This window comes from Chionomys nivalis, chromosome 24 (assembly GCF_950005125.1).
Source record: "Chionomys nivalis chromosome 24, mChiNiv1.1, whole genome shotgun sequence".
Taxonomy (NCBI): Eukaryota; Metazoa; Chordata; class Mammalia; order Rodentia; family Cricetidae; genus Chionomys; species Chionomys nivalis.
The window spans coordinates 21,225,727-21,245,178 of NC_080109.1; the positions used below are offsets into that span (position 1 = coordinate 21,225,727).

General features: G+C 43.3%; 1 protein-coding gene across 2 annotated transcripts in view; it reads left to right on the top strand.

The window, feature by feature from the left end:
- Nbea (neurobeachin) overlaps positions 1–15,309 on the top strand; it is a 487,335-nt gene extending 472,026 nt beyond the window's left edge. For both annotated transcript variants that reach the window (XM_057757235.1, XM_057757236.1), the window contains exons 54-57: positions 7,792–7,893; positions 9,577–9,773; positions 11,583–11,734; positions 13,500–15,309. In XM_057757235.1, the coding sequence (XP_057613218.1) occupies positions 7,792–7,893; positions 9,577–9,773; positions 11,583–11,734; positions 13,500–13,590 (542 nt within the window). In that variant the 3' untranslated portion in view covers positions 13,591–15,309. The remainder of the gene's footprint in view (positions 1–7,791; positions 7,894–9,576; positions 9,774–11,582; positions 11,735–13,499) is intronic.
- Positions 15,310–19,452: the final 4,143 nt, after the last annotated feature.

Genomic DNA, 19,452 nt, shown 5'->3' on the forward strand with positions numbered 1-19,452 from the left:
CCTCAGTCCAAAATTGTGATCCTGCCTCCAGGAATCTCAGAATGATACTGCATTTGAGAGCTGTCTTCTCTTGTTCCATAATCCTCTCTAGGGCTAAAACTAAAGGTGTTCACCACTGGGATTAAAGGCATGCAGCCCCTGGTTTCTATGGTAAACTAGTGTGGCTACTGGGATTAAAGGTGTGTGGTATTGCAGCCTGGTCTATAAGGCTGACCAGAGGGGCTGTTTTACTCCCTGAATTTCAGGCAAGCTTTATTTATTAAAATAAAAATGAAATGCCACTACATTTTTTAGTGTTGCTTCCATATATGGATTTTTTTTAAAAAAATCAAAAACCTTGCCATCTTTGAACCTACAAACTTCCATAAAGCACACTCTGCAGTCCTCAATCTGACATGAAACGTGGGCATGGCTGTGTGCTCTTCTAGAAAAAGCAGGAGGAGCAGATACAGTATGGATAGAGCAGCTGAGAAGTGCTGTGTCCCTGTGTTGTGCGCTAGACAGAGGAAGCCCCAGCCTCTGGGAGGAAGTCCTGCCCCTTGAGTGAGTAAGCACACTGAGTGTTTCCATGACTCGGTAGCTCTGTCAAGTAGTATTACCACCATCAGTACATGGATACATACCCAGGCTTCACATTCTGCCTGTGGACTCATGAGTTGTGTTTAAGGAAGGAAACAAAAACAAAAAACTTTCTGCTTTTTGCCAAATGGATAACCACAAGAATAAAATCCTTAAATAGGTAATAATATTTAATATTTGATCAATTTGATAGTTTTATGCCCTTCTCTACAACAGTCTGTCTCCACAAAATATCTATGCCTGGCTCAAGCAACTGAGTCCATCTGTGTTTTTAAAGGCAGCCACAGCACTCATCACATAGACTGCCGTGCCTGTGACAGCTGTAGCACTGCCCTAGACACGCAGTCATTGTCACCCAAAACTGACGGTGTGAAAATGCCGTCCACCCTAACCTAGTCTAGCTACCAAGAAGGCAGAGGACCAGGTTGTACACGTTTTCTGTCTCTAAATCATTGCTGTGCAATACCTATAGGGCACCTATGCTACACTGGTGACAGTGTATGGTATAATGTATGCCCTTGGGTTTGGAGGGTGTATAGAATAATCTAGACCTGAAGGAGACCCCAACCTGGGACACTGTTGCCCAGTAGCTGCTATAATCTGGGAATTAGCCTACCATAGACATTGAATCATTCTGTACGGTGTAGAGACCAAACCAGACTTGTTCATCAAACCAGCAGCCTGGAATGAGGATTTGTGTCTGATTTTATGTGAGTATCGCTGGAATCTAACCATGAGGTCAAAGGGCCTTAATATACTTGTTTCTTTTGTACTGTCAGCACTACATAATACTGGATGCCTTTATTCTACAAAGAAAAATAAGTAATGTTTGTAGATTTTTAGGCAGCTATAGAAAGGTTAGTTTCGTTATGTCAAGTTATGTCAAATAAATTGTCGTAACTGATTTAGACATCTCAGAAGTCTCATGCTGTCTCTTTTTCCTTTATTTCAATGGCTGTGTCACAAAGACAATAGAAATTTGCAAACAGATTATGATACAGAATTCCAGACTATAAAGGCTACCTGCTCATACTAGTCGGATGGTCCTGTTCATTAATGCTTTTTATACTCATGATGCTATTGTTATTCTTTCGTGTGGCATTGAGCATGGGAAATTATCCTGGAGATTTACAATAGGTCCCTGGCTAGATAACAGACTTGCAAAGACATGAGGGACAGGTGCTTTCATCTGAAACAGCCTTACACAAATTCTGAAACTAATTTGGAAGTGATAAAAATTAATTTGCGCACTTTAATTGGAAGCAGCCTCCTGCATGAAAGAACGCAGAGCAGGGCAGGCAATTTGTGCTAGGAGCTGATTGAATTTTTTGTCAGGTAGGTGTCTTGGACTTGGCCGCTTATCCTCTAGAGCCCTTCTTTGCAATATATTACAGCCCATCTCTGACTGGTGAGCTTTAACCAGATCAATGCTATTCCTGTGGAATCCCCAGGGCACGAGTTTCATTGATCTTGGGACTTGACAGCTCTCATTACGTGCTGTAGCTTCCAACAAGATAGTCACAAGAGGAGCGAGTTAACATCATTGTGTCTTCAGTAAACCCCGAAAATGCATTAGGACCTCAGCTCAAGACCAATCTGCTTTAAAGAATGTAATTTAAATGTTTATTTTGAGTGATACATACATATGAAAGTTTTAAAACCATGCAATATAAAACCCTGAAAAGGGATTTAGTGCTCATCTTTCAAATCAAATCCACCAATATCCACTGAGTAATATGTGTGAGAAAGTTACATGCTGCTCTGATCCACTTTCTAAACCCAGGTCTCTTTGCGCATGTGTAAACACTGAGCCGACTGTGAAAGGAGAGGACTGAAATGATGGCTCCAGCTGTGCACACACCTTCTCTGCACACACACCTTCTCTGCATACACACCTTCTTTGGCCACCCATTGTGGTGGACTCAGCCATAGACACTGACCTTCCTATCAGCTGCAGCCTCCAGCCAAACATTGACCAAACTGAGTTCAGCTCTTTGTCTGCCACTAGCCTTTTATCCAGAGATAATTCTAGAACTAGTCCCTCAGCCACCACTGACCCACAGTGTGATAAGAGCTTGGGCATCGGCAACACTGGCCCAGAGGCAATCTTTAATTAAATTAATACACACATATATACACACATATATATATACATACGTACACACACATATATATGTTTTATGGCTTTGTACAGAATCGAGGTACAAATTATTTTATTCATGCGTACACTTACAAAAACATGATGGGATTTTAATTTAAAGTTTCAAAATCAAACATCAAATGTTTTAGTGTGTGTGTATATATATGTATGTATATGTATGTATATATATGTATATATATGTGTGTGTATATATATATGAAACTAGTTGAGTCATTTCTCAGTCCAAGGATCTTACCTGTGGTGTAGTAAATGTTAGCGTGTTCTTTTATTAGGTGTCAGAGGAAGAGGAAGCATGGGAAGCTGGGGATACTTCTCAGTCACAGGACATTCTGAGGCCTCATGGGCCATGCCCATAATGGATCATCCTAGCTTAGCACAGGGAGGGATGAAACTGTTCTGCATAGTGTCCCATATCATCTCTGGAGACATTTTTGGGTTGCTGACAGGAGTGAGACTGCTTTCCTCTTGTTCTGTTTGTCTTTGTAGCCCTGAGACTTTCAGAAAGATGTTTAGCCTGTGTTGGATATAACATGAATATCAAGAGTGACTAATATGTTCTCTGACTAGACAACTTTGGCTCACAGACTGGGGTATCTGAGCATCTTGAGGCTGTTTCGTAGAAAAGGAGGGACCAGGAAGTCCTAGATCCCTGTGAGAGTGTGGTTAAAGATATCCCATCATGGGCCACTGGTGTGATCCAACCTATCAGCCACTGTTCTTAGCGAATTATTCCAGAAAGTTTCTGGTAAATATTTGAAATCACTGTGTCAATGAAATTACTATAACATTTGATGTTTGATTTTGGAACTTTAAATTAAAATCCCATCATGTTTTTGTAAGTGTATGCATGAATGAAAATAGTTTGTGCCTCGATTCTGTACAAGGCCATAAGTAAAATCTGACCTGTGTATGTCATTGAGAGGCTCATCCTCTGATACTCAAACTAGCCCTGAGGACGCTGGGTCCCACAGCCTCAGCACTCATTCCTAGCTGGTTTAGAAGGGTGGAAGTCCCCTTATTTCCATAAGAACCATGAGCAGTCTTTGTGATGACCATCTCTTAAAGCTACATCTCTTAAATCTGTGTGTAGCATTGACAGCCTTTTTGGGTTTTCATCTGTTTCAAGGATACTGAAATGACTTTTAATAAAGGTGAGATGAGCTCTGTGTATTTTAAGCCTTTTCTGTTTAGAATTCCCAGTGCTTGCCTGTGAGGACCTGATGCATTTGTTCCTTATCATCCACAGCACTGGAGTGAGGCAAGATGAGTTTTCCTCGTCCTTGAGGAAATGAGCAGGGAAGGGGTGAAGTGCCGTGGTCCTTGAGGAAATGAGCAGGGAAGGGGTGAAGTGCCGTGGTCCTTGAGGAAATGAGCAGGGAAGGGGTGAAGTGCCGTGGCCCTTGGAGAGGGGGTCTCACCTGCACCTCCCTCTGTGCCAGGCCCTTTAACCCTGAGCTCCATCCATCAGCTGTGATGTGACAGTGACAGGGTATTACCAAGATCTCGAGTGACTGTTGGGGTGTGTGACATCTGTCCCTGATGATGAGATGTAGGAAAGGCGCTTGTCCTTGCTGCAGATTTTCCACTCACAAAGCTTTGAAGAACATTTTCTTTACAGCTGAGCCTAGAGCAGTTTGAAAAGAACAGTGCTTCCAGGACCCAAGCAGCACCACATAGAGAGGTTCCACCCCTCCATGATTTGAGGAGATCATAATGAAAAGCAGCTAGACAGGTCTTCAAGGAGCTTTCTTCCTTGTGGAAAATATGTCACAGAAGGAATTTAAACTGCTTTTGTGCGTTTTTCTTAATTCTTCATCCTTTTTTCATAGCATATTAGGGAAATAACAATTTATTAGAGCTTTAATTTCAGGATTTTTCTCCAAAATAATCACAGAGACTGAAAATATGTCTGGGAGAGAAGCCTAAGTGGGTGAGTGTGAAGCTCAAGTGTGAGGGAGGCTGCACGTGGATTCCCCAGCACACACTTGGGGGGCCAGAAGTGACCTTGAGCACTTATCCCCATCACTGGTAGTCACTGGCCAGCCAGTCTAGCCAAAACAGCAAGGTCCAGGTTCACTGAAACACCCTGTCTCAAAAATGAGGGTAAGAAGCAATAAAAGACACTGGATCTCAACCTCTGGCCTACAAGTGTGCACCCACACATCTTATTAATGCCCGATTCTCACTTTAAACAGAAACTCAAGATATCTTGGAAGCAGAGTTTTTCAGTTTTGTGAGTATGTTTCAGATAAACTCAAGACCGACAGATATTGTACCGTTATTCAAAGCCCATTACAACAGTTTGCATAGATTTAGAGCTGATGGCAAACTGCTGTGGGCTGTAGTGCTCATTATCCCTTTTCCGCATTTAGAAATGCATCAAAAGGAGAATTCACGTTGAAGCATCTGAGAAAACTCACCTAACATGGAAAATCTCTAGAGAAGCAGAAAATAGTAAGCCCTCCCAGAGTCACATTAGTGCAGAAGGGACAGCTAGGCAGCACGTCACATGCCAGCCCTTGAGCCTTCAAGTCTCCACACCTGTGCCTGTACAGTGAGTGCCAGGTCTCAGGCCAGGACGTGGTTCTTGGAAAGAGGAGTGCTAAGACCTGAGGTCCAAACCTAGGGCCCTTCTCTGAAATACAAGATGACGGTATGCAGAGGTACCCATCCAGAAAGAATTCACAGAAAAAAAAAGCAGACAAAGAACTCAAAAAACTTCCCAAGCTGAGCAGCCTACTCCACAAAAATAAACAGTAAACAGAAGAGAAAACTTTAAAAATATGTGATGCTCTTTAACGTGTAAAAAGGGCATACTAACAGTTCTACATTTCTTATGCAGGGTTCAGAACAAAGGAATTCATTTTATTTTTTAAATCTTAAACATATAAATACTTAATGTGTAATAAATATTTTAAAAATTCCCTAATTCCAGAAACAAAGGCAAGTCTGACTGCTATGCTGGAAGACCAACTTGGTTCTTTTTAAAGAGAACAAAATTGTCATCAACATCACAAAGAAAGGAAGAGGAGGGTGATTCTCACATCTTTCAAATGTGTTCTTGGACCCCTCAACCCTAACGAGAAACAGTCTTGCTCACAATTAATCTTGCAGCAACTTTGCACAGGAAAAAAGTTCACAATATAGTTATGACCAGAGGGATTACATCTGTGTAACTACTTGAGAGAAGTTTAAGTCTCATCAGAATGAATGAAATTTAGCACAAAATATTGTACAATTTTCTGTCCTCAAGAAAGCATCTGCTGATGTCTTAGAACACGAATTTTCTAGAAGTGTGAAAGAGTTGGGAGCTGCTGTGACACTCAGGCTGCAGTGTGGCACCTCAAGGTGCAATAGCAATGGCCTGTGAGACTGGTGACTTAAAATGAGTTGGTTCAGACACACACACACAGAGGTGGCTTTCTGTATACATACTCTTTCCTAGAAGAAAAGAACCAATGGCATGAACCAATGACATTGACCATATGAGTTTAGTATAACTGCTTCAGCAACAAAAGTAAGATGAGATATGGGTGAATAACAAGTGTATTGTTATTACACTTTATATTATATTATAAAGTGTATTATATTATAACGGGTGTTATAAGCTCTCATTAATATTGTTACCAAATGCTACATATCCTCACTTTCCGTAACCCTGGCCTCAGCCCCTTGCCGATAGAAGGCAGCCAGGCAGTTGGAGAGTGCATTCAGAGGCGAGGGCAACAGCGGAAGATGACTCAGCCTGACTTCCTAGCTAGTCTTGTTCCTAAGAGTGGAAAATTCAGACACTTGTCTTTCCTTTGCAACTTTGTCCATACCCCCTCCTGCTTCCGCTCACCTCTGCCTGTTTGGTGGGGGTGTAGGGCTGTTTCTAGTGAGTGTGAGAGCGTGAGATGCAGACACAGAAGCTCCTGTCCAGTCCAGCCCTTGTCACAGTAGGTACTCTGGAAGTGGCTCAGTGGCCATCGGAGCCTTGTGGGACAGACTGAAACAGGGCAGTTCCTTAAACCCCCTCCACTTGTGACCCCTTTGCACCCATGGCATTTTTATACAACCGTAGTTATACAGGCAGAAAGAGAGGTATACAAATCAAACATTTACCCATAACAAATCCTAGACGTTTCTATTAAAACGGTTCTTTGGTATACTTTTAATTTCACCATTTATTAAAGGAGGAAGCCAAGTGTCATTGAGCTGCTGGTTCATTTTAACATGAAGAACTAACTCTCGGTTGAGCCCTGGACACTGGAGGATGTAGAGCATTGGTCCATTTTTCAGAGTCCATGGACATTCTGACTTTCTAGTTCTCAATGCTGAGAATGCAACTTTATGTAAATTCGTATTATAAGATGGCAGCAGCTTATGTAGTTACTTGCAGAAATGGTTGGAAATTCTGTCTTACTCCCAAGTCAGAGTTTGCTTAATGAATTCTAATAAAAGTCACATTAATCACTTTAAAAGTCACACAGTCTGGTGCAACACAATCTAAATGTGTATTAAGTTGGTACATGCTGAAGATGAAGTAGGAATAGGTAACAGAACCATCATGTGTCTATAATAGCAGAAAAACATATGTGTGCTGAAAGAACTCCAGTCCCTAACCTGTGCTCATCTGGAATATGAGCCAGTTGCTGCATCATGGGATTTTGAGTTAATTTTTGGTCACTGTATATCAGGAACCATTTACTGTTGCCCAGTGCTCTGTGTCTCCCATGTTCATATTTAAGCTGGAACTAGAGACAGTGAGATGACCTCGCAGGACATTGCCATGACTACATAATCCCACTCATATCTGCTTGAGTGAGAGAATTAGCCACTGACGCCTCTGAGCATGCACATGGATTAATGTCCTAGCTGTCCCAGCTGCCCTGTTGCAGGATAGTACTTATGCCATGTCACACACGAGGGACAGGCAGAAAGGTAAAGTGAGTGAGTGGCTCTGGCCGTACCGCCAGGAAATGTCCTTCTCATCGTTGGTGACTGTTTTATAAGTGGCTCATCATGTCTGTTCTGGTCTCCAGTGATGCCCTGCTGCTGTTTCTTTGTAGGTGACTATCCTGCGCCCAGAGCTGTCCTCACAGGCCATGACCATGAAGTTGTCTGCGTCTCTGTCTGTGCAGAACTCGGACTCGTTATCAGTGGTGCTAAAGGTCAGAAACCATTTCCTTCATGTTCCACCTCGAGACAGTGAGCATTTTCTAGCTAACTGTGACTCTTGTTGATTTCTTCAGAGATTCAACACAGACAGATGTAGCACCTGGGTTCTCTGCAGTTGCTTAGTTTTATCAAAGATTAGTAATGTTTACCAACATTGACATAAAATATGGTTAAAAGTTTACAATGTGGTCACCAGCATTCTAACCCAGACACTGATAAATTAAATTTGCAATGAATCTATATGATGCAGTCATGAAAAGGCACATTCAAAAGGCAAAGGAGGCATATCACTAATGCACTGGGAGCTTGGATCGAGTTACTCACTAGACTGGCCTTAGTACCTTCACATCCTTACAGATTCTTTCTATGCAAAACTGACTGTGCAAGGAGAGAGGGAAAGGAGACACAGTCTGCTTCTTTGCCTTTGTGGGAGAATTGTCATCTGAAGAGGAAATTTAGGTGGTTCTTGGCTTTTCTGACAGGGTTTACACACCTCTGTGGGAACTCTCCAGGCAGAAAGACCGTAAGGGCGAGAGTGGAAGAGGCTAGCAAAGCTGAGCAGAGGCCTAGAGCCCAAGAGGTGGAAGGACTTAGCATTATTATTTTTAGTGAGAAATCCTTGAAGTTTTTTTTTTTTTTTGGGGGGGAGTGCTATTTTTTATTCATTTTTATCAAGGTCTAAGACTCTAGATGATCAGATATTGTTGTCAAAGATTGTTCGGCAGCATGATGGAGTATGAACAGTCTAAGAACAAGAGAACATTTGCTTTGCATTTCAGAACAAGTGAGCCTAGCTCCGCAGGTGTAAGCAAAATACTGTTTTCCTACAAGTGGTGATGGCAAAGGGATTTCCCACAAGTCTCTATAGCTTTCGCCTTTTTAGTCAGGGGAGAGATTAACAGGGGAGAGAGTTTGATATTGACACCTTTTGGTGTGTGTAAAAATGTGGCTATTCAAATCAATTGACCAATAAAAAAGTAACCACAGTTTTTGCAGACTTTGGTTTTTGAGAGCAAAGAGGCAGGCATATAGTATGAAGTTACAGCATTTGTTTCCATGATTAGGTCAGTGGAAACTTAATATATTTTCTTAATATATTTTCCAAGACCATAAAATTGCCCTGAAATTAGATAAGGCTTTCTCTATACCCTTTACACTTTTGCCCCACTGTTAATATTAAAAGGCAAAATGTATTTCTGTAGTCTGAATTAATTATTTAACTTCTTAATTATACATTTACACCTTACATATAAACTACCAACGCAAAGTTCGCCTGGCAATGACATGTCTGTACTGTGACGCTGAAATCTGATGCAGCTGGAAAGTGTAGCAACAGCTCTGATCACTTTCTTAATGAGAACCTTTTAGAAACAGCAGATCAAACTCCTTGCTCACACTCTTTGCTCATTTGACTTGGGAACTAAAGCCTGTGGTGATGACTGTTGTTGGAGGTGGGAGAAGAGATTAGAGCTTTAGAGAACTGTGGGTGCTGCATCACATGTGTGTTTGTGTGTGTGAGTATAGGTGGACGACATGGATGTGCATAAGTGTTATAACCACAGCACACTTCCGTTGTCTTCATCTACTTTAACAAACCCCAGTGTCTAGGTGTTGTTTGGGGTTCGTGGCCCTGGTATTTTCTGTAATTGGCCTGGCACCTTTGTTTCTCACTGCAGAAGGCCCTTGCCTTGTCCATACCATCACTGGAGACCTTCTGAGGGCCCTAGAAGGGCCAGAAAACTGCTTGTTCCCACGCTTAATTTCTGTATCCAGTGAAGGCCACTGCATCATATACTATGAGCGAGGACGATTTAGCAACTTCAGCATCAATGGAAAACTTTTGGCTCAAATGGAGATCAATGATTCCACTCGGGTGAGTACCCATCAGTGTTGAGCAGCAAGAAGCCACAGGAATCAAACTTGCTTGACATAAAATTGGCTTGGCATAGAGCTTCCCCAACATCCACTTAAACACATGCTGGGCTTGAAAGCAAGCAAACTCATGGTTATGGTTTGAACAAACCCAAGATTCCTCGATACTGAATAAGCAGCTCAATAAGTGAGACTCTAGAGACCACAGCTGTTTGCCTAGAGGCGATCATTCCAAGCCCCTTTACAAACAGTGATCTCAGCTCCATGTTCCCATGGTGTCCTAGTTAGGGTTTCTATTGCTGTGATAAAACACCATGCTCAAAAGCAACTTGGAAAAGAAAGGGTTTGTTTCAGCTTGATCACACTCCACCATGAAGAGAAGTCAGGAACTTAAGGCAGAAACCTCTAAGTAGGAACTGAATCAGAGACCAAGGAGGAACACTGCTTACTGGCTTGTTCCTCATGGCTTGCTTATACAAGTTAGGACTACCTGCCCAGGGGTGGCACCATCTATAGTGGGCTGGGCCCTCCCACCTCAATCACTAATTAAGAAAATACCCTACAAGCTTACCTACAGCCCAATCTTATAGAGGCATTTTTTTCAATTGAGATTCCTCCTTCCCAGATCTAGGGTTCTGCCAAGTAGACAGAAAATGACCAGGACACATGGCGCTATAAAACAAAGAGGCCTATCCTGAGAACCCTGACTATAGCTTCAAGTTCCCTATTGCTCATATTACAAATGTACAATGCCTGGTGTGTCAGTACTAAAAACTATTGTAAAATATATTTCTGCTCTTTATACTAAGTCTCCATTAGCAATGTTAAGAGTTTCACAAAATGCAATGTTCTCACAGATTGAGAACATCTCACAATGTTCTCTCTAATCTACCTAGATTAAATCGATAGCATTCTCATTGGGACTTTCATAATTTTATAACTAAATTAGTAAATTTTTATTTTATATGCTATATTTGGGGAGCAGGGAGTGTGCACACTTGAATTCAGAGACCAAAAGAGGGCATCAGATCCCCTGGATCTTGAATTACAGGTGATTGTGAGCCATGGCTGCTGGGAACCATACTTGTGTCCTCTAGAAGAACAGGAAGCATTTTTAAACACTAAGTCATCTCTTTAGCCCCTTAAAATTTTATTCTTTTCAGTTGACTTTAATAAGATCCTGTGTCTTTGTGAAAATAACAACAAAAACCTTGATGGATTCCATATTGAAAGTTCTGTGGATTGGATCTAGGTAACTTAGACATATGGCTAAATAAGGAGCTAATGTTAAGGAGATTAACAGTACTTTCCAGGTAGTTGTTTGGTGGTCTGTTGGTTTCTTGGTAGACTGTTCATTGGTTTGTGATTAGTGGATGATTGGTGATTGGATGGCTAGTGGCTGGTGGGTGATTGGTGATTGGATGGTTAGTAACTGGTAGGTGGTTGATTGGTGGTTGGTTGATTGGTAATTAGTTGGTTGATTGGTGGTTGATGGATGATTGATGATTGGCTAGTGGTTGGTAGGTGATTGGTGGTTGGTTGGTTGATTAGTAGTTGGATGTGGATTGGTGAGTTGTTGTCCTGTTGTTTAGTGGTTGGTTGGCTCTTTCACAGTTGGTTACCTGATGCTTGTTTGGTTGGTGAGTGAGTGGTGATTGGTTGGTAGTTGGTTGGGTATTGGTGGTTGTTTGGATGGTTGATTAATCTTGCATATACTAGGGAAGTTGTGTGACTGTTCAGCTAATTGCTGCACAGCCATGGCCATTGACCAGAAACAAAGAGATCGTTGATCTCTGCCTTTTTTCTGAAGGCTATTCTCCTGAGCAGCGATGGACAGAACTTGGTGACTGGAGGGGACAATGGTGTGGTGGAGGTCTGGCAGGCCTGTGACTTCAAGCAGCTGTACATTTACCCCGGATGTGATGCTGGCATTAGAGCAATGGACTTATCCCATGACCAAAGGTGAGCCAGCCATGTCAAGGGCAGTGTGATCGCTGGAACAGGTCAGAAGCGTGGCATTCTCCTCATCCCATCCAAGTTAAGGATTGAGCAGCACAGAAAAGGCAAACTGGAGATGAATAAGAACCCAGGGAAGCCCCAACTTTTCTACTAAAGGAAAAGTTTCTTGGAAAATATTAGCTTTGAAATATTTTAAGTATTAACACATATAATAAATAAATGAAGCATTTTTACAGTATAATAGAATTGTACAGAGGACATCAAGAAAAGCAGAGTGAAGTTCCAATTAGTAAACTGTTTGCCGTGTAGGTATGAGTACTCAAGTTTAAATATCAGAACTACATAAAGAAGCCAGGCATGGTGTGTACACTGTAACCTTAGCCCTGGAGAGATGGGAAATAATGATCCCTGGGGTTTGTGAGCCAGCCTAGCCTTGTCCATGGGCTCCAGGACAGAGAGAAAGAGACACAGAGAATGTCTGAGGCATGAAGCCAAAGTAGTTTTCTGACCTACACACACACACATACATATACACACACACACACAAGAAAAAGACAGTGTGACTTGATGGAGTCTGAGAAATAAAAATTTTTAAGGGAAGTTTATTGTTACCATTGGAGTAGACTAGTAAATAGGTGTGACTTACTTCCTAATTCTTTGTGTATCCACGAGTGTTTTTTTAGTGTTTTAAACATCTTCTCAAGTAGATTAAATATTTGTCCAATTGATTCACATGCTTTTTTGCAAATATCTGTTACCAGTATTTAGCAGAAGTGTCCTGCCAAGTGCTAAGGGTACATGATAAGGTGACCCATTCCATGATTGTAATCGAATTGAATGGCAGGGAAGCAGGACTAGACCCTGGGAGGAAATGATTGGCGATGTGGGAAGCTGAGGAGGAGCCGTTTGTCAGGCTGGGTCAGAGTGGGCCTCAGTGAACACGTGCAGAGCAACAGTACTGCAGGAAAGGTTCCATTTTAATCTCATACTTCATTTTCATTATGTGTATGGTGCAACGCAGTGCTACATTGGGACAGTTCACACACAGAAAGTATAACTGGTGGACACCTATTGGGGAAGTATGTTCAGGACACACTTGTCTGAAGATGGTCTGGACTAACAGCTAAGCACGCTGCTCCATCACGGCAGAATGTCAGGAGACTTGTACATAGTCAGTTGTAGTGAGCCATCCCAGAGAAAGGAGCGTCTGCTTGCTTAGGAGGCTCAAGTAAGAGGGGACAGAGATTATCTCACCTGTACGTTGACTACAATGACTCGGGATGGATGCACTAAGTCTGGAGGTTTTAATGATACCGCCTGCTGTGTACAGTGGCTAAGCTATCTGGGAGACAAAATGAAATTGGTACCTGAGGATTCAGGAAAACTTGCGGCTCATATATCCACACCCCATATCAGGGTACATGGCAAGTAGGTAAGGGATGGAGTGGTTAAGGACACTGAGAAATAAAGGCCAGAATTGTACAGAAAGCCCAGGCCTGGTCCCAGAGGAGGATATGGATAGACCATACATTCAACTGCTGGAGGCAGCAGAGCCCATGTCACACTGGAATGTATGGTCGTATGGGCCTGACTAATGGTCTCCAGCAGGACTACTAGCTGAGAGCAGTTCTTGGCAGAATCAAGAAGAAATGCTAGACCTCTCTCAGTTAAGATGTGGGGACTTTGGAGATAAGGCCTGTGTCCAGTAGAAAGTGGCAAGTGTGTATTATTTTCCTGTCTCTCTTCACCGCCATCTCTGCTCTTACAGGACTCTGATCACTGGCATGGCTTCCGGCAGCATTGTAGCTTTTAATATAGATTTTAATCGGTGGCATTATGAGCATCAGAACAGGTACTGAAGAGAAGCTGCAGAGGCCACGTTCAAGTGAGAGCACAAGTGCTCTGTGGAAAGGCGGAACCTCTGGTGGGGACATCGTCCACATCGGCTCTGTACATCCATCCCACCCAGCAGTCGCCGAACATCATAGTCAGGAGCCATTTCATCCTGTTTTTCCAGGACTGAACACCAGCTGCTGTCAAGCAAGCTCATATCATGTAAATTATCTGAATTAGGAGATGTTTTGGTAATTATTTCATATATTGTCGTCTATTGAGAAAGGTTGTAGGAAGCCTCACAAGAGACTTTTGACAATTCTGAGGAACCTTGTGTCCAGTTGTTACAAGGTTTAAGCTTTGAACCTAACCTGCATCCCATTTCCAGCCTCTTTTCAAGCTGAGAAAAACAAAACCCACGTTTGATACTTTGTACATCATATGCATCTTATTTAAAGGGATACTTTTGTAAAAGTGAAACCTTGTATAAAGAAAGAGCGGCCTTTGTTAATTTACTGTGGAGTTAGAACCCGCATGCTCCCTATTCCCCGCGTTTTGATGGAACTGGTGCATTCAAGCTAGGGAACGGAAAGGACGCAGCTTGTTCAAAAGGGTTGAATTTGGGCTCAATCAGTAATTTTGACATTTTCACCAAAATATGATTTGCACTTTTTAAACTAAATCCATCCCTTCTAAGTAAAGTTTGCTCACATAGCATTTGGATACTGAGCCATTATTTGCCATTGTTGGTACTTTATACAAAGAAAATTCAGCCCTACCCTTTAGGACCTGAAGATGCAACAGGAAGGGAGCCTGGGGATGTGGGCCTGGTTTCTACTGTGGAAATGGGAGTCACGATCATTAGTCCCAATGCATCAATTTCCCAGCACCTGGACATCTCTCCCCTGGTGTCAGCCCACTGGCCCTGTCTCCATGTTGGGAGAGGATGAGGATGCTAACATTTCCCTCCTTGGTTCTGAAATAGCTTAGTTTAATAATTGATGAGTCAGACTTTATTACAACAATAACTGAACTTGTCCCTTTCGTTTCTTGTGAGATTCTCACCTAAAACCACAAGCCTAGCCTAAGGCACTTCATCTTTTACAATATAAAATGATGGCTCTCAAATGATTTTTCCATCCATCGTCCCGATCCAGCTATCACCCAGGGGTCTATACATTTTCTTCATGTTTCTTCTTTGTATATTTGGTGACTGTATTGTCATAGATGTACATATCGTATTGGTAGGGCTATGAGGCATGTTACAGGAATGTAATTTTTTCAGAATTTCACTCACTTATTTTATTTCAAAAGATAAAGCAGGATAATGGGTTCTTTGTATTGGCACTTTGCACCAGACACATATCATTATTTATTGCTGTGATTACTTATTTGTCATCCACCTTGTACTAGAACGTTTTAGCACTGAATTATTCCTTCTTCATTGTTGTTTGTATTTATGAAATTCTGGAATTATGGGAAATCAGTGTACTGACTACGTTATCATCACCAGGCTGTGAGCAATATCTTGAGTTTGTAGCTTAGAATTGGGAAGGCACTGAACATCTGGAAGACAAGGTCATTTCATCTTGAGATCATGGTGAAATATTTTGGATATATAAATTCCTTAAGCTATTGTAACCATGTTTTATTGCAAAGATGTAAAATATGCCAGATGTGTGTGAGTTGGAAATCAAAAAAAGAAAAATAAAATATGCAAAGAATTCATATTGCTTCACATGTCACTGGATAGCTCAGTGACACACGTTCCTTACACTGGCCCTTGAATCTGGAAAATCGGCATTGCCTCATGTGAGGGCCACACACGCAGAACCATGAATAGAGCCCTAATAAAGCGAGCAGTCCAGTCCATTGCCAGGGGTGTGGGCAGTGGGGTCCACAGGGACAGGAACCAAGTCATAAAGGAAATAGCTTCTTCAATGAGTGTGATCATCTTAAAAAACCACACCTTGTTGAGTTCTTCATCAAGCCAGATAACTCTGGCAGGGACTGAGGTCTGGAGGAGCTGAGCAGCCACTGGCCAAAGCAAGGTGGGTGACAGGCAGGTAAGGCTGCCATCTGCATTCCTGTTATGGAAAGGATAGGGGTAATGGAACCCCAAGAAAGACTGGACCTCTCTCCATCCTTCTCCAAAGCCAGAAACTTGTCAACTATCACAAGCTCCGGAGCTCCTTTAGCCCAGCCCATGTGGTTGGTAACTGTCAGTTATTCCAGTAAGTCAATCACTGCCTAAAACACCTGGAAACGGCACTGTCCTTCCCAGCACCGTCACCCGAAACTGCTAATTAACACTGGTCTCTAATCCAACTTCTCCGTGCTGTCCTCTGCTCTGCCTCCTTCAGAACCCTCTCTAAAGTATTGGGAAGAGGATTGTTGAGCTTAAGAAAAGCATCCAGATGCCTTAAAAAACATGACATAGGGTCTCAGCCCCCACATGATCAGATATGTCTTGCTCTTGATTAATTAATGTCCAGGCCCTGAGTCCTTCAGAGGGACACAGTTGGCTCAGACACACGTGTGCATGTGTGTGCACACTCTCTCTCTTTTTCCCTCCCCCATCTCTGTTTGTGCATCCGTACACAAGCATGGCCACACCCTTGGCCATTCTGTCCACTTGCAGAACTGAGGATGTAGCACAGTTGTTCGAGCGCCCTGTATTCATGCACAAGAGCCTGGGTTCAATCCCCAGCATGGAATAAACCAGGTGCAATTAATTCCAGGTCATCTGTAATTCTAGTTCTCAAGAAGTCTTGGCAGGAGGAGCAGAAGTTCAAGATCATCTTCAGCTACCCAGCAAGTTCAAGGGCAGGCTGTGCTGCCTGAGGAACTGTCTCAAGCGGAAAAACAAGCATCGCATTTGCAATCTCTGAGAAGCCCAGCACCCTTGTCCCCAGGGTTCCTCCTCCCCGGAATGCCCAGGCTGCTCCCATCAGCCCATTTCACACCTCATTAAATTGATTTCAACTCGCTGGTCATGTGTAGTCTCATTTGACAGGCAGAGGTACCGCAAAACCCATTCCCATGCAACATTATAATAACAACTTAATTTAACAAACAGCTACAACTCTTCTTTGAGGTCAGTGAAGTCAGAGTGCCATTTTAGGTAGTGTGACAACTATTTGTACGAAAGAAACAGCAAAAACAGATGCCCCCATGTTATAGAAACTGAGTTCTGTAAGCCTAATAACAGCATCTAGAATTGTCTGACCCACTTGTTTAGGTACCACCATGCTAAGAAAGGTTTCAAAAGAATCTCATGCCCTGGTTAGGAAGAGAGGTAGGATAAGACTCAGTAAGTGAATTTATATCAGCACCCTAAATGTCACTCAGTGAAAGGCCATTTCTACTGTCTTCTGTGCTATTTTGCAAACTAATTACCCCACCCTCAAAAAGCCGTCTTTAGGATATTATACCCTTGCCATGATGTTTCTGCCCTTCCTGGAGTTGAGTTTGGGATGACAGCTCTTGGATACACAAATCATCTGCAGTGTGAATACGGACTGTCCCCGGGATGCAATATAAGCCAGCACAAGCTTATCTGTACAGGAAATTGCATGTTGGTCACTTGTGGGGTGGCCCTGTGTTGCTTTACCAACACTCCAGTGTGTCCCTGACATAAAACTCTGCAGGAAACTGTTGTAACACGCTGACACTGGGCTCCTTCCTGGGGCCCTGGCTTCTGGGGCATTGAGATTCTAATCTTACAGCCTCAGGGCAGCATTTGGGATTGGTCAAGTTTCTCAGCAATGCACTGACAGATGTGACAGCTGGAAAGAAACAGGTGATTTCAGAGCCCCAGGCAAAAATGACAAAGTTCAGTGGGATGATCAGGAGCCCACGAACTTTCTATAGCCCAGCACCCCAGCCTCCCATGGCCTTCTCCCACTATGCACTGTGGCACCCAAAAGCCTGATGATTCTGTCACCATGCAAATCCTGGACTCTTTGCCCATCTCAAAAATACCACTGTTGAGGTGTTCTGATTACTGCTTTTAACCAGAGTCCACACAGTCTTTGGAAGAAGACAGTACTGATGGATGATTTGGATGAGAGCTTCTTTGATTGGGATGTAAAAGCAGAATCCCAAACCTGGAGGCCTTCCTTTGTGAATAACACGACTTCCCTCATCAGTTAGGATGGGGGCATAATGATAGCTCTGGCAAGGATTACATTAAGCATCAAACCACAGTGTGTGCCCTGGTAGAGTCTCTGGCTCCAAAGCGCTCCACACCGACCCTACTGTCCACAGTGTCTGTTCATTGTCCGACATCCTTTTCTTGTCTTAGCTGCTGTGTTTTCACTGGGCGCAGTTGAGCTTTTATTCCTATCAAGACATCTATGGAGACTTCCAGTCTCAGCATTTAGTCTCAGGGATGGACGTCTTAAACTCAGGCCTTGCCAACCAGGACACTCCGTTCCTGCTACCTTGGTGATAACATCTCTGGATAAAGGTGGCATATGGCCTGAGAGGGATTTATCAGAGCTAGTTGTTGATTTCTTTTATTATTTTATTATTATTATTATCATCATCATCATCATTTGGGAATCTCACACCAGGCACCAAATCGTGCTCACCTCCCAGTCTTCCCATGTCCTGGTGGCATGTCCTCTCCCACGTGACACCCCACACACACGAAAGAAAAAAGTCCATTTTGTGTTGTCCATATACTCACCGGAGCATGGTCAAATTTCTAGTGGCCAGCCCCCCCCCCAAAGGGAAAGTGAGTCTTCTGCCTGCATCTACCCCAGAAGCCATCAACTGAGGAGAGCCATGCAGTGGTCAGTGAAGGGTGGGACCAGCTCTCTCTCCAGAGACTGGGACAGTTTGCCTGTGTCTTTGGCATTGACATGGCCTCAGGTGCCTACACATGCCACTCACATCAGCATGGCACCCCGAGGCAGCAAAGCCTGAGGTCATCATCAAGGCCTCAGACAGCAGCACAGACCACATCCTTCCTTGTGGATCTCAGGTTTCATCGAAGCCTGGGCATCAGCATGGACCATAGACACCAACATGGTCTCTGCTGACATCTCGAACCAGGGTGATCTTTCCAGAAGAACCAAACCAGAAAATGAACCTTTTCTCATCTTCAGCCTCCGTTGTTGCCCAGAGCCAGGGGGACTCCCGCTGCCTGGCAGCAGGTTCAGAGGTAAGAGTATGCATCTTCATAAGCTCCAGGGTATTGTACACCGTCCTGCAGTCTCGCTCCATTTTGTCCTATCTTTCCCATCTCTCTATCACATACTTGCTTACTGTAGTTGGTTGGTGCCCATTCACCCTGAGCTGAAGGACCAGGCAATGCTTGGAGGGCTTCCCTTAATTTTTTAATTGTATCCCAGAGTGAGAAGGCAAAGTTACCTTGCTCTTCTAGAGTCTCTGGCCTGTCATTAAGCAGTCAGAGTCTGTTAGCAGCCTTGTCCACATCGCACAGAGGACACATGCTGCGGATGAGCATGAAGCCATGGGAAATGCCAGCCAGGAGTTCAGGAGACACAAGTTGTCCCCAGTCATGCAGATGTCACAGTTCTGGAATGTTCACTCTCCTAGTTAGCTTCAGCTGTCAAGTTGAGGCAGCCCAGAGTTATTAGCGGGAATCTGGGTGTTTGCCTGGGTCGGGCTGGCCTGTGGGCGTGTCTGTGGGGCATTTTCTTGATTGCTGATTGATGAGGAGGACCCATACACTGCAGGAAATGTCCTCTCTCCATCCGTGAGAAAGAATGACTACTTTGGGGGCACAGGTAGTGGCTTGGTCCTGAAAAGACCTTTAGGGCACCAGAATTCCATTCTGGGTGTGGGGCTGTGTCATTGAGCTGGGTGTGCCACCAAGGAGGGCTTCTCTGAGAATGTCACTGAGCAGCCTTGTCTGT